Source organism: Protopterus annectens, chromosome 8.part0 (genome assembly GCF_019279795.1).
Source record: "Protopterus annectens isolate FY-2018-M chromosome 8.part0, PAN1.0, whole genome shotgun sequence".
NCBI classification, from domain to species: Eukaryota; Metazoa; Chordata; order Ceratodontiformes; family Protopteridae; genus Protopterus; species Protopterus annectens.
Window position 1 is genome coordinate 1,018,590,314 of NC_056741.1, and position 16,857 is coordinate 1,018,607,170.

At 38.0% G+C, this 16,857-nt stretch overlaps 1 protein-coding gene across 1 annotated transcript in view; it reads left to right on the forward strand.

The window, feature by feature from the left end:
* The window catches only part of LOC122809199 (alpha-tectorin-like), a 1,556,410-nt gene that overhangs the window by 1,348,151 nt on the left and 191,402 nt on the right, over positions 1–16,857 (forward strand). Inside the window, exon 18 of the mRNA XM_044080507.1 lies at positions 362–481. Within this exon, the coding sequence (XP_043936442.1) occupies positions 362–481 (120 nt within the window). The remainder of the gene's footprint in view (positions 1–361; positions 482–16,857) is intronic.

Genomic DNA, 16,857 nt, shown 5'->3' on the forward strand with positions numbered 1-16,857 from the left:
CATTTCCGATGTTAAAATTCGAAGTTAGGTACACTTTTTTTTTATTTTTGAATTTTTGATAGTAAACCTATATATATATATATATATATATATATATATATATATATATATATATATACACACACACACACACACACACACGTATGTATATATATATATATATATATATACATATATATATATATATATATATATATATATACGTGCGTGTGTGTGTGTTTAATTTCTAATTGTTTAGTCAATAGTCATGCTACTTACAAAGCCTAGGTACAAGAAAAGAAGAATTAATAATTTCATAAATGGCAAATGTGAAAAGATGATTCAAGATTCCAGCATTCTAACCCATTTGCTTTCTATGTAGCTCTGCAGAATCCATGTGAAACTCTGATGTGCACCGACAATGAGTGGTGTGGAGAATATTATGGAGAATACGGTTGCTACTGTTATGACAGTTTTGATAAACAGAAGAAAAGTTCCTATGGTATGTATCCAATAAAGCAAAACAAATTGAATTCATTAATATATATTTTTATAAAACTTTCACATGTACCTAGAACTTGACTGTAGAATAGAGAAGTTCATCATTTATACTCAAATTTTCTGTACATAAAGTGCTACATGGGCAGCTTGAGCTGCTAACATTAATTAATCTGCAACAATTAAAAGCAGAGTAGCACAGAATGCTACAGTTCTATATATTGCTGTGTTTTTGACTTAATGCCTGGCTTATTTAATTATTTTCTTCAATTGTATTATTTATTTTAGTTCTTATGTACTGTAGAAAATACAATAAGAATCACAACCAGCTATAACAAATCATATTCATCGATACACACTATGTAGGGGTTGTATCTTAGAATGGGTAATTCAAATGATAAATTCAGTGTGCTGTTTCCATGGTATAGAGGGCAAACCCTGATTTTAACTCAAATGTCCCCAATTTCTTTAATAAGTTGGTTACTGGAGCGCTAACTGATGACAGAGGTAATGAGGCAGTGCCTGCTTGCCTTTTTCATGCAGGAGGGATGGGTGTGCATGTCCTGATTTAAATCTTTATTTAAAACCTCTGGTAAAGACAGGAAATCATTGTGGCAGTCAAAAAGGATGTCACTCACTGACTAGAAGGGACATGTTATGCAAACATGTAGACCATGACAGCCCCTTGGGATCCAACAAGCATATGGAACAGTATGGAACATGTCAAAATATATTGCTGGTTGAAGGCTTATTGTGCCTGCTTATTTGAACTGTTTTTTTTTTTTTTTTTTTTTTAATTGTTGGACTGTGTTTGCTGTAGCATAGACTAGATTTATACCTGCTGACTCTAGTTCTGTTTGTATAACTTGAGCACTAAACCAGGCCATCTTTGTCGGAGAGGGTTCCCTTGCACCCTAGTGGCTGGAATGTGCAGTTAGAACTCATATGATTGAAGATTGCTGGAACAGCCCTCAGACTTGAGATTTTTTATTGGTTAATTTGTTTAAATCAGCTGGCTTTCATTTGCTACAAAAGGACCACATTTGTGTGGGTTTGCTCTTGTTTTAGCAAAGCTCAACAGAGTTTGGTGACCAGCTACTGTTCTGCTGTATTTATCTGATCAGTTCTAGGCATTTGCTGATATCTACAAACTTAAGTAGACTTGTTCACTGCATATTGCTCTTTTCAACTGCATTTTTACCATATTACTATTTATTTAAACTGTTTTATTTCCTGAAATTGTTTCACTTTGTTTGCTGTAACAGACTAGATTCAGACCTACTGAATCTAGTTCTGTTTGTATAACCTGAGAAGTAAACTAGGTCATCTTTTCTTGGAGAGGGTTCCCCTACACTCTAGTGGCAGGAGTGTGCAGTTAGAATTCATCTGATTGAAGGTAGCTGAAACACTGCTCATTTTTGAGCTTTTTTATTGGTTAATTTGTTTAAATCAACTTACTTTGGTTTGTTATATAAGCACAGTATTTGCTCAGGTTTGTGCTTATTTTAACAAAGCTCCAGAGACTTTGGCAAACAGCTACTGCTCTCCTGTATTTATCTGATCAACCCTAGGCATCTGATGATCTCTCCAAAACTTACATAAAAGTTTTCACTGTGTATTGCACTTTTGAACGCATTTTTACCATCTCACTGCTTATTTGGACTGTTTTTTTTCTGAAATTGTTGCAATTTGTTTGCTGTAGTATAGATTAGATTCTGACTTGCTAAATCTACTTATGTTTGTATACAATGAGCACTTAACCAGGACATCTTTTGTTGGAGAGGGTTCCCCTACACCCTAGTGGCAGGAGTGTGCAGTTAGAACTTATCTGATTGAAGGTTGCTGGAACAAGGCTCATTTTTGAGCTTTTTTATTGGGGAATTTGTTTAAATCAGTTTGCTCTCATTTGCTACATACCACATTTGTGTGGGTTTGCTCTTGTTTGCTCATCACACACTGCTGAGCAGTGGTGGGCACAGTTGGCTGTTATAGACAGAAACACTTTTGCCTGCAAATTTCCCCTCAGTACTCGGCTGGTGCTCCATCGGTGATTTCTTGCAATTGTCCCTCATTGACATGTGATACATTCAGTGAAGCTCCTGAGGTACCAACACAGATTCTACCCACTAGCACTTCATATTTTTGACCAATTCACCTGTATTATACTTTAATTGGTCCTTGCTGTCCTCACCCTGTTTTCTGACTGCATCAACTTACCTGGCATTATGGATGTACAAATTTCCACAGTTGTTCCAGCCAGCCTGGTCGACATGGGCATCCTGAAGAAATTTAGCAATTGCCTCATATACACTGACAACCCACTTCTTCTAGTCCAAACAAATTCATTATGTGAGAGATTCATCTATATCTAGAACCTAGAATCCAGGCTCTGTCCCTCACCAGTCAGTTCATTTGATTCTTAGCAGGTTGTCAGCATACAAACCTCACCTTTTATACCTACCAAACCAACAACACATAAACCTACATATGCGGAGGTCCTTACCAAAAGCGTACCTAAACATCAGTGACCTCCCAAACACAAGCACAAGCCTGATTCACATAATACACAGTCTGCAGAACATAGTACACATAATATATCACACACCAGTGTCTCACCAGTCAAGCCCCTAAGACATAACACAAAAACAAACATCTTAATCATAGGCAACTCAGTTGTGAGACACACACGTCTTTCTCACCAGGTTAAATAAGGAAAAAGTCACAGTCAGCTGTCTGTCAGGTGCTAGGATCTACCACATCACACATGCACTCAAGTCTCTCAACAACAGGCACTGTTATGACTCTGTCCATGTTGGCGTGAATGACTTGAGATGTATCTCACTGGACTATATGAAGAGAGACATGACTGAGCTCTCTGAGTATGTATCTCAGGCAGGTATGTCCCCAGCCTTAAGCAACATTTTACCTTCACCTAGAATGATACCCTCAATACAAACAAAACATGATTGACTTCAACAACTGGCTTAGTTTCTGGTGTCATTCAAAGGGGATCCAGTATCTGTCAGCCTGGGATGACATGGTCAACAAAACTTGATGCTTTGCAAGAGATGGACTTCATCTGTCCACCCTGGCATTTTGGTTACTGGCTAAGGGTCTTGCCACCCCATAGTGCCTTTTTTAGGCAGTGTTACATGAACAAAATTCCCAATGTAAAAATACCCTCTAAAAACAACCTCAAAGTTATGCTGCTAAAAGTTAGGTGTCTAAACCAGAAATTACACTCACTGCAAGCAGTCCTCACCTTCAAATATGCTGACATTTATGCAGTCACTGAAACCTGGTTTCAGGTTGTGGAGAGCATCCCAGCTATATCAGGTTACACTTTCTTCCACACATTCAGACCACCAACTGAAGGTGTGACAACTAAAGGAAGTGGTGTATCAATATTCATTAAAGACAAATACACCTCTAGATTTATTAACCAAAATGATTCCCTTGAATTACTTCAGGTGCAATTGACCCCCTCCATGAATTAGAACATCTTCTCAGACTTTTTGGATCTACCTGAGTCAATCAAGATACAACCAAACAACCTTGTTTTGGGTGACTTTAATTACCCATCCATTGTCTAGGTAAATTATGTCTGTTCTAACTCACTTGCCCAAAGGTACCTGGACTTTGTTAATCCAGTGCCCTGAACCAGCTGGTTGACACTCCCACAAGGGGCTCAGACATCCTGGATTTGGTGCTCACCAACATGGGGGACCGCTGCACCCCCCCCCCAGTCTGTGGCCATCCCTGCTGAGATCTGACCATAAATCAGTCTCGATATAAATAATTATAACACAAGACCACGCCCCCCCCCCCCCCTTAGCAGCAACTTGACTAAAAAACTTCTCCAAGGCCAATTACAACCTCTAACATGACAGCATAAATAGCTTCATAGCCACTCCTTCCACTGAGGAAACAGACACCTATCCTGAGTTATAAACCAATGCTTTATATGAGCACCTGTACAATTGTATTGACTCTGCCATACCTGATAGTACCAATGCAAGATCCTCAAGAAAAGACAAACTTGCCTGGTGGACAACTGCCATTAATAGTCTATACAATAGGAGAAAGAAATTGTTGTCTAATTGTATGAAGGAATGGTCTCTAAACTGGAAAAATACAAATAAGATTCCTAAGGAAGTCCTCCAAAGCTAACTACAAATCCAAATTAGCTTCCCTAACTAAGAAAAACCACAAGGCACGCTTTAGTTACATCCATAACTTCAAAGGTAAGTCCAGATTTACTCTGAACTCATAGTTAATGGTACTGCATAGACAGAACCTGTGGATATAGCAAACCTGCTGGCTGACAGGTTCAGTGAAAACTTCACTCCCCTGTCCCTGCTACATATATCGCAAAGTATCCCTAACACCTGTCCCCCACCTACTATCTCCAAGGAGTAGGTGTCTTAAGCACCATTTCCAAGGCCAAAAACGCCACCTCTATGGGAATAGAAAACATCTCAGGCTGTGTTCTACACCGGTTAAAGCAGGAGTTAACATCATCATTGGGCATGCTTTTCATTCACAGCCTAAGCATCGGCTTCATCCCAGCAGAATGGAAAACAGGTAGTGTCATCCCTTTGCACAAAGGGGGTGCATCCATGGACCCTGGGAACTATAGACCCATTAGCCTGACCAGCTTTATCTGCAAGGCCATGGAATGAACCATCATGTATAAGATACACCCTACACTGATCGACTGCATTACAATGACCTTGAAACAGTGGTAGACCACTTTGCAATTAAGCCATGATGCAGGACAAATTATTATTCCAGAGATAAAAACGGAAAGGGGGGGGGGTATTCCAAGGTGACTCTCTGACATCACTGCTATTCTGTCTTGCCCTTAACCCATTAAGCTGTCTACTTAATAGCTTAGGCTATGGCTATAATTTGGCTCCTAGAAAACAACAAAGTGTAAAGGCTTCTCATCTTCTCTTTGCTGATGATTTAAAACTGTATAGCTCATCAGATGAGGAACTGAAAGCACAACTGCAAGCTGTCAAAACCTTTTTAGATAATATAAAAATGTCATTTGGTCTTGATAAATCTACAAAAGCAACCTTTAAAGCAGGAAAACTGCAGCACCAAAAAACCATTAGCCTGGAACAGTAATGTAAAAGAAATTGAGCAAGAGGGAGTGTATAAATATTTGGGAATTGATGAAGGATCAACAATAAAACATGCAGAAATGCGAATAAAACTTTTCAAGGAATACTTTAGAAGACTTAAATTAATCCTAAAAACAGTGTTGACATCTAGGAACAACATTCAAGCTATAAGCCAATTTGCTCTTCCTGTCCTAACTTACAATTTTGGAGTGATTGACTGGCCCCAAAATGTGTTTTGATAGATTCGACCTGAAAACAAGAAGGATACTTCATGCTCACCAAATGACTTATAAAAATCAGTGCATACCAAGAATATATATTCCCTGTTCCAAAGGAGGTATGGGCCTCCTTGAAATTAATTACATGTATAGATCTGCAATTGTGAGACTGCACACATTGCTGACCTCACAAGACCCAAACGTAGGGAAACTTTTGAAACATGAAGCGAATAAGTCTAAGATGACTTCCCCTGCTTAGTCTAGCAGAAGCATATCAGCCTCAAGCAGGAATGGAAATCAGACCAGAAGTATATACAAACCAGGCAACAACTGAATGTTCCAAAAAACAAAAGAAGTAATATAAGTTGGAGGACTAGATAAGAAGGCAAGAAATGTGGAAAATGCATAAATATTGTTGCAAGTATAGAAAACTTCTGGAAGAACCTCATGTTGATCAGGATCAAATGCAGGAATGCTTCAGGAGAGGCGAATGCAAACCAAGACATGAAAGGTTAATATTGGCGGCCCAAGATAGTGAGCTACATACACATTGGTTTACAAAGTCCATTGAACATGTGGGAGAAACAGACAAATGTAGATTTTGTAAAACAGAATTGGAAATAGTTGCACACTCATTCCTGGTTGTGACGTACTAATGGTAGAAGGACTGTATATTGAAAGGCATAATAATGTGGCAAGACTGCTGCAGTGGGGATTGTGCAAACATTATGGTATTTAAGTGGCTGAAAAACACTGGAAACATGAGTCACAAAGCTTCATAGAAAATGATGGCATCTACATCACATGGAATCATCCTTTACTAACAGTTCAAAAGTAGATGCTAGAAAACCAGATATAGTGGTCCATGAAAAGAAGACAAAAGTAGCATTGATCATTGAAATTGCCACACCCAGTGACTACAGTGTCTTGTGTACAGAGAGACACAAAGTCATAAAATATCAGGATTTGCAGGCAGAAACGAGACCAATGTGGAAGAAAGATACCCAGACAGTTCCAATACTAGTAGGAGCAATGGAGCTTATAAAAAAGAATCTGCAATTATATTTAGATATGTTACCAATACATGTAACTCTGCATGAATTGCAGAAGGAGTCATTACTGGGCACATTGCAGGTGCTGCAAAGAGCACTTCTGGCTAACATCAAATTTTGAAACACTACTAATTTCATGAAATTTAATAGTACCTGGCTAACATCAAATATTGAAACACTACTAATTTCATGAAATTTAATAGTACCTGGCTAACATCAAATATTGAAACACTACTAATTTCATGAAATGTAATAGTACGTTTGACATAGGAATAGAGTCCATTCCCATCATGGTATTAGAAACCCAAAATATTTGGAGAAATTAAAAAAGAGAAAGACCTTATTAACAAAGATATAGGAAATCTCCAAACACTCGACCCCACTCAGTTTACTCAGTTTGGCTTTGTCAAGGGGAGATCATGCCTGATAAACTTGGTGGAAGTCTTCAAGACAGAAACTAAAGCCCTAGACAGGGCAAATCTGTGCATATAGCCTAGCTAGACTTAACCAAGGCTTTTCACACAATTCCTCACTAAGCATCATTGATAAACTCACCTAGCAGGTTATCATCCCATATATTGTCAGGTGTGTTGCAAACTAGCTCACTGAACTTAAACGGTCAAAATAGGGGACTCCACCTCCTCCGGCAGACCTGTAACCAGTAGTGTTCCACAGGGATCGGTTCTGGGACTACTACTGTTCAAAATCTTCTTCTCCAAAGTACAGGCTAAAACTAAAGGACTGTGGCTGAGAAAGTTTGCTGATGACTGTAAACTGGGAGTGATCATTGAAACCCCTAGCGATGTCACTATCCTGCAAGAAGGTCTTATGCAGACTAATGACTGGTGTCAAAGTCATGGTCTTAAACTTAATGCAAAAAAATGCATTATCATCCCCTTTGGCAAAGGTGATGTTCGTGCAAACTACCACATCAATAACAATACCCTAAGCAAATAGTCAGTGGTGAGAGATTTGGGCACACAGGTCAACAGCAATCTTAACTTCAATCACTATGTCTCCACAGTGGTAAGAAGGGCATTTTATATTGCTCACCTCATATGTAAGGGCATTGCCTGCAGAAAAAAAAAGGTTATAACCCCACTGTAGTTTTCCCTCATCAGGCCAATAATAGAGTGCAATGCTCCCTTTGGCATGTTCCTTTCCAAACATCTGCAACAACTGGAGAGACAAAGGTTCCTTACAAAGAAAATTCAGGCTCTTAAAAATCTGTCTTGTGCGGACAGTCTGAAATTATTGTCACTTTACTCTGTCTTGTACAAATTGCTCAGAGGGGCACTGTGCATTGTATATAGAGCAATTTCTGACCAGCTTTAATGGAAATGCTGCACATTCGTAAGTCAAACAGCACATGAGTGACTCACTCAAAGGACCTTAACCTGGTATGTGACATCATCAGATTTGTCTCACAGAGTTTATCCCACCTTTGGAACTGCCTTCCTATTCATGTTAAACAAAGCCCCCCGTATGCCCAAAATGAGTATAATTTGGGTGATTGGATGGGTAACCAGATATTCACCCCAGGCATTCCACCTGAGTTCCTCTTGGACAGGAGCAATAGGTACTGATTTTAGTGTCTGCTCGAAACAGACACCCTTGAAAATGCATCTTGAACTTGGCTAGGCTTGTAAGGGCCCTACGGCCATTAGCCTAGTAACCTCCTATGAGCCTATGATCCAATGTTAAATCCCTACAATCATGGGGGATGCAGCAGTTAGCATGCATTATTAAGTTGGCAGGGGGCTTCAACCCATACTGCAAGACAACAATTTGGTGCAAAATAAAATGACAAGTATAAATCCAAACAAATACACCATATTTTAATCCTATGAGTTTGATTAAAAAGTCCTGCCAAAGTAAAAGTTAAAAAAGAAAGATTTGTCTCTGCTCATTTCAGGATTAATTTATCCTCGTGTATTTATTCACAAATACATTAAAAATCAAAGGGTAGCATGAAATAAAATAAGTAGCCCTAGTGTCAGTACAGCATAAAATGATACCAAATGTATGATGGACTAATATGGGGGTCTTGTGAACTACATATAACAAATTCATGAGTAAAATAAAAAGGCACAATGCCTGGCCACTGTGGGACTCCAAAACAATAATAGAGGAGCAAGTACGTTGCACATTCTTCTGATATAACTTTCAGGAATTTTCTTACATGTATAAGTTCTGCTGATAGCCATTGTGATCTCTGAATTCTTAGCAGTGTAAAGGCATGCCATCCATCCATCCATCCATCCACAAACCCATTTTTTTTTCATGTTTTTATAAGTGATTGGGGTACATCAACAGTAAACCAAGAACAAGTAAAAAGCACCAATAAAGCAAAGCAGATCCACAACCTGGAAGCTGGCTCTGGAAGCCCAGAATGAAAAGTTGATGAAATGCTGGTATTCCTTCTTCCGCAAGGCAGAAAATGAAAGGCTGCAACTTACAAAAACTTTCTTGCTTTAATAACAAACAAAAATCTCCTCAAGCGCTTTCGCTCAGCCTGGTGCTGAGCTTTTTCAAGATACAATAAAAACAAGCTGGTTGTTCTTTATATACATAGTCAAAACTTGACCAATAATTCAATTAGCAAAAGAGAAGGTCTAATTAACCCTTCAAATTACTTGCTGGTACAAAATCTGCTTGCAGGCAAACCATTACTAAGCACAACTCACTGCAATGTCCAACAAAGTATATGCATAAACTTAATAATCAATTGTTGGTGTACACACAGATTGCCATAAAAATATACAGTGTTAAAAATATGCAATATTAAAACTATGCAATGTTAAAACAATATTCAAAAGCCAATACTATACACATGCTAGTATGTTAAAAATGTTTAAATGTGCTGTTTATTCAGCAAAATTTTATTTCTATATGTAAACCCTGAAAACACTGGAAAACCGAAAGTTCATAATTTAGCCTTCCTTAACCTAAGGACGCTGCTAATGCTGCAAGCGTCATTGAGCCCTGGTCGCCTTCCTGCATCTAGTCTTAGCTGCCATAATAACTCTTTATATTCTAAAAGAGACCCCCAGTCCCCCCCCTTTCATCCAACCATAGCTGTTCTAAAATAATAAATTTAATTTCCATGTTAGGACAAAAAAGGGAATGCCTATAAAAAGCATTAGTTTCCTTTTTCTTAATTATGTCATACTGATGCTCATAAATACGTCTTCTGAGGGTTCTTTCAGTCTTTCCTATGTAGAAACTTTTACATCTAGTACATAAACCTAAATAAACAATAAATTTGGCATTGCAATTATAATGGCCCCTTGGTTGATATAGGAATTTTCTTGATGGTAAATATAACTTATGTCCATTGAATATAGCCGGGCATGGCTTGCACATTCCACATTTGTATGTGCCTTCTTTTTTATTATCACTACTTGCCATTGGTTTGTTCTGATTCATCTCTAGCATTTCTTTTAAATTGGTACCCCTACGTCTAATGAATCCAGGAAATTCTGGAATCATATTACCCAACCTGTAGTCCAGTCTTAGGATCGGCCAGTATTTCTTTACACTGTTTTCCACAACCTCATAATCAATACTAAAAGTATGGATGTATCCTTTTTGTTCCTTATTCTGCAGGCTACTGCCCACTAGGCATATTGATGTGCCCGTAGTGTCTAGGAGAGGTGGGTATTTTGTTTCCCTACACCTAATAATTTCTGTCGCTAGCTCTTCAACAAGAAGGCTTGGATACCCTCTTTCAAAGAATCTTTCTTTTAGGAACCTAATTTCCTCCATAAACACCTGCTTTGTGTTGCACATTCTGGAGGTACGGATAAATTGCCCCTTGACTATGCCTCTTTTTTGATATTCAGGGTGGTTACTTTTAAAATGCAAAAAAGCATTTGAATAGGTGGGCTTCCTAAACACACTTGATATGAACCTATTGTTAACTTTGTCTTTAACCAAGTGCACATCCAAGTAATTCAAGCTGTCAAAACTCAATGAGTGTGTAAAGGTTAGAAAAGAAGTAGTGCTGTTGATGTAATGAAAAAATTCTTCCATATTTGCCCTAGTACCACTCCATACAAGACAAATGTCGTCAAGAAATCTGACATAATGCTTGATGTACTGTGCCCACTCTGTGCCAAAAATATATGTGTTTTCCCATTTATGCAACACTATGTTTGCATAAACTGTGGCACAGGCCACCCCCATTGCAACACCTGATTTTTGCCTGTAGAAATGACTGTTGAAACAAATTAAATTATTTTCCAGGATTAGTTCCATTAACTCCACCAACAAGTTTGTGGTGTTGGAAGTAAGTTTCGCCTCTTTAACTAAAACATCACTAAACCATTTCAGTCCTGTAGAATGAGGTATACTGGGGAACAGTTGAACAATGTCTATAGTTACCAGCAATAGATCCGGATGGTATGCTAGGGATTGCAGACCCCTAAGAAAATCCCAAGAATCCCTTCAGATGTACTTCAAAGAAGCAGCAAATTGCTTCAAAGTGTGGTCTATAAATTTCCCAATCGGTTCTGTTATACCTCCTTGCCCAGATACTATAGGTCTGAAGTGTAGGGGTCAAGACCTTTGTGTGTTTTCGGGATGCCAAATATTACAGGAATTCTTGGCTTGGCAACAATTAAAAAATTATACAATTTTTCATTAAAAACCCCTTGCAAAAGATGGTCATATAAAATTAAAGAAATTCTTGAGTATGCCATATGTAACTCATTCCTGGACACCTGTTCATACTGCCCCGGGTCCTGCAACATCCGTTCAATGTACTGAATATAATCTGAATTATACATCAGAACTAACCCCCCCCCCCTTATCTGTTTTCATAGCCCTACAGTTATTACTTTTGAGATCCTTGATTAAATTCCTCTCATTCCTACTGATATTATGGGGGTCATTTCTTTGCTTATTATTGTTAATCATCCTGATGTCTTTTTCCATCATTTCTTCAAATATCTTGACTGTTGGGTCCATAGGTGGGTTAAATGTACTCCTACGTGAAAGCTCCATACTAACAGGAAGTTCCCCTTTAAAATAAAGCATTAGGTTCAGTTGCCTGCTAAACATTTTTAAATCTATCAACTCCTGTTCCATCCTGTTAGAAAATGCTGGCACAAAATGCAGTCCCTTGGTGAATAAATCAAAATGTTCTGTTCCCAAACTAATGCTGGTATAATTGTAAATCGAAAAATTGTTTTTTGTTACCACTGTACATCAACAGTGACAATCATCTATCAATAATAAGGTCTCCTAGGGATGCCCATTATAATGAAGTTGTTTTATATTTTCCGACCATTTGTTATATCAGCTTGGAAATAGGGTTAAACCAAAAAAATGGAATTGTTAGTGAAAATGTACCCATTTCCAAATGTAAAATAAATGTCTCATGCACTGACTTTTCAACAAAACATGGAGAATGATAATTATAAGGCAGATGTATAATAATTTTTGCAGTCACAGTATACCTTCATTCTACCAGAGACCAAAGCAAGATATTTTCAAGTGGTAGGACATTTATTTTCTATGAGCAGTAAAATACCACACATAGGTCAGACCAAATTTTGAAACTTTAGAGCCTTGTCAAATAAAATGACAAGAAAGCATAAACCTGTTAGAGGTCCTGAGAAATATTTTATAATCATTTCCTAGACATGCACAGGTGTGACATAATGAGTAGGGAGCTGAACATGATTTATTCACTGCCAATGATTTGTGGTAAAGATATACATTAGGAATATTGAGGAATTGTAACATTACAAATACTAAAAGCAGTAAACTTGGATCTGTAGCATTGTAACCATTAATAATTTGGTAAAAATGTATAGGAATTCTCAGAACATAAGATATCAGGAGCCATGTTATTGTTATTATGCAGTTTTATACCAGTGAGTTTGGTGTTTGTTACCCAAATTACCCTTTTGCACAGTTTTCACAGTATCAGAAATTATGAAGTAATAGCCCATCAACAGTCTGATAAAAATTTGAATTCATAATGGTGCAAAATGATACAGTATGGGGTGAAGCCCCCTGCCAACTTAATAATGCATGCTAACTCAAACCCTGCTATTATCCCTAACTCTACCTTCCATCTAAATGAAAAAAAACTCCTATAACACTATCAGTACACACAGTTAACTCACATGCTTATTATAGACAGACCCTAATACATTAAATCTATCCCCTAACCTAACCCAAACTCTAATCCTAAACATGTTTGATAATACACACAAGCCATCCCCTTACCTAATCTGTACTCTAACACTAACACACACACATTTGCAAACACACACACACTAAAATGTCACTTTACTGAACCAAACATTAGAACCTAAAACACATCACTTCAACCTTTCAACAAAAGCATACGATGATCAAACCAATTGTACTCATATGTACACACAGATTCTTTCACAGGGGGGAGAGTGAAGTGTAGGGAGCTAGCCCTATTCAAACAAAAGAAGTTTTAAATGTTTTTCAGCTTTAATAATTATATACAAATTAAACAAGAACCAATTGTTATAGTATATCAGTCTATATAATCTCCTGTAGTATGTGAATTACAATGACTGTAACACCATAAACAACAAATAAATACAGAGTATTAACAGTACATAATACATCTCCATGTAAGCCCCTTGACCCCGACTTGCCATTTTGCTCCAAAGGTACCTTCTGCTGACTAAGCCTTACACAGTCACATATGACTCCTAAGGCAGTCAGCACCATGTAAACCATGTGAAGTTTCCACATCTCGTTCTGTGCCCCAGAATGAATTCTGCAGGGCAGAACTCATGAGCCATATGACCCTGAGTATTTCCACTAAGAGGCAACAGATGTACATCTTTTTGCATTGGAAGAGTCATGTGACTGAGTCATAATGAAGTCCATGCTGAGTGGTTGTTTCAGCAGTTTGCCACAGTTAGGGTTGCCACCTGTCCCACTTTGCGAGGGACAGTCCCTCTTTGGGCAGTTGTGTCCTGACAAAAAATTGTAAAAATGGCAAATGTCCTGAGATTTTAGGACAAAATTATTTCCTATATTTTATGTAGTAGTTGCATAAAACAGTTATTATGTATCTAAAATGCCTAAATGTTATAAGAAACAGAATAAGCAACTAAAATGCTACAAGAATAAGCTTTTATTTAGGCAAAAAAGTTAAGTTCTATCCTTTGTACTGACTGTGGGTATGTGTCAGCCTGTAAAATCTGATGTTTGTACCAGAAATGTCCCACTTTGGCCGTTTGAAAAGGTGGCAACCCTAGCCACAGTCCAGCTGTGTAAAACAGAAACTAGGACTCCCTTATAGGTTGTTTTTCATGCACAAAATGATACTGTATACTACCCCCTAGATATATTTACACAGATCTATTGCCAGGTCTAAATTGTGGCATAAGCACAAATCACAGAGAAAAAGCAATGAAGATATCAGGTCCAGCACTGACTAAACTGTTTCCAGAAGTATCAGTGCCTCATCTGGAATCATTACAGAGTATGTGTGCCCCAGGTGTATATACAAAAGGTTGTGGAGACAAAATAAGAAGAGATACCACCTACTACAGCACTGGTTCTAGACTTTGCTCTCTGGAAGGAAATGAAACTTCTGTGTTCCCAGAATTAATCTCCACAGTTATGTACTATGATACTTGTAGCATATGAGCATTTTTTTAAGAAAGGAGAACCCTTAGCACTTTCCAGAGGAGCAAGATATGAATCATATGGTCTGGATTTGTTTGCATTATTCCACAGTTTGAAAGTAAAGCTGATATATTTGGAAGCATGCCACCCTGTGTATATCTCAGAACCTTCATACTTCAAATATCAAATATCACATAGGTTCATAGATTCATAGGTTCATAGGTGTGTACTAGGCTAAAGGCCCTGGAGCCTTAACAAGCCTAGCCCACAGGATTACCATGGCATCGTGCCACCCGAACTTAGTTTCCAGTGCCTCTATCGAGTTGAGCCACTGGAGTAATTCCCAGGGTGAATTTTCTATTTCCTATACACTCATCAATATTTCTCTTGAAGAGGGCCAGTGAGGTTCTCTGTTTGACATATATGGAAGTCTATTCCATAGCATGGGCAGTCTCTGGTTTATGAACCTGTCCCTCCAGCACATTCTGTTGATTGTGGTAATGAGGTTGAGGTCTCCAGAGTATGTGGTGCGGAGTGACTGGGATTTCTTTAGATGTAGCATTTCTAACAGAGTTGGGTCAGACATGGCTTTGTAAGTCAAGCAAGATCACCTCTAAATAGGCGATATGAGACAGAGAATAGTTAGAGTTTTTGGGTCTGTCCATATAGGACAAGTGTTTAAGGACAAAAACACCACTATCCCCAGGCACAAATGAATCCAGTCCAGGAAAGGTTTTAAAGGCTTTAATCCACTCAAAGCAATCCACGAGTATGTGCAAACACGCAAAAAATAGCAGCAGTCAATAACGCTTATCACCAAACGTTTTCGCCTTTAACTTCATCAGTAACAACTCCATTTTGACAACTCATGCCTTATATATAAGCCTAAAAAATACAAATTGCCCAATCAGAATCAATGAATTGAAAACAATTGCTATTTAAAAACAAATGCATGAATTACACAATGTAAGTAAATGCTTTTAAAAACTAAAATTGTTTCTCATACTCACACAATTTAATACACTCTTTTAAAACTTGATTCATTTGAGTAGAAACCATAAAATATAAAATTAATAACTGTAAACCACTAGTTAAAATATAAAAATATATAAATCAATGCTATATTGTACATTCTCTATCATTAGTCCTCTGGGATGTAGCGCCATCTAGTGACATAAAATGGTATACACAATTGTTTAAAACTTCACAAATATATGAATAAATTTATATAAAAATATAAAATGTGCTTAAAATTCATTCTAATTTCAATAAGCCTTAAAATTGACCATTGTAAGCATAAAAAATAGTTTAAAAAGTTCTCGTTAGAGCTTTGCAGCTCTAAGCTTCAGCACAGGAGCTATAGACACCATGTCATTTAACCCTGGGTTTTTGCATGAATTCAAAAACAGTTGCCAATACAATTCTCTGTATTCAATTAGGGTTTCCCACATCCCACCCCTAGGGTTAGTGGGCACAACCTCCAATACAAAAAATTGATAACTGGAATTTATACATTTTATGGAATGTTTGCATAACGCATTTTTTTCATTTCTCACTCTGACATCATACAAATGCTCATAAATCCTTTGTCTGAGCCTTCTCTCACTTTTTCCAATATAAAATGATGTACATTCTTTGCAAACTGCTATATAAATAATTCCCTTTGTGTCACAATTGGCATAACTATTTAAATATAACGTTTTATTTCTAGCCTGTAAGAATATAGACTGACCAGTTGTGTTTAAGTGATAAGTGTTTAAGGCCTAGGATCCTCTTTGTGAGGTACTTTTGCAGCTTCTCCAGTTGCAGGTGTCTAGTGAGGTACATGCCAAATGGAGCATGGTACTCGATGATTGGCCTAATGAGGGAAGAGTAGAGGGAGACAATGACCTCTTTCCTCTTGTATGCAAAACCCTTAGTACTGAGATGTGCTACATAGAAGGACTTTCTAGCCACAGTGGCAGTGTGGTGGTCAAAAGAGAGGTTGCTGTTAACCTGTGTTCCCAGATCTCTTATAACACCAGCTGGGTTCAGTGGGCTACCATCAATGCCGTAGTTCATGGGAACTGGGTTTTTCCCAAAGGGGATGACGAAACATTTTTTGGCATTGAACCTAAGGCCATGGTTCTGACACCAGTCTTTGATCTTAGTGTCAGCCTTCCTGTGGGATGTCAACATCACTTGGGGAGTTAATAATGGCTCCCAACTTGCAATCGTCTGTGAACTTTGTCAGCCAGAGTCCCTTCATGTTGGCCTGGACTTCTGAGAAGTAGATATCAAACAGGAGAGGATGCAAGACCATTCTCTGTGGGATTCCACTCGTGACTGGTTGGCAGTCTGACTTGGAGT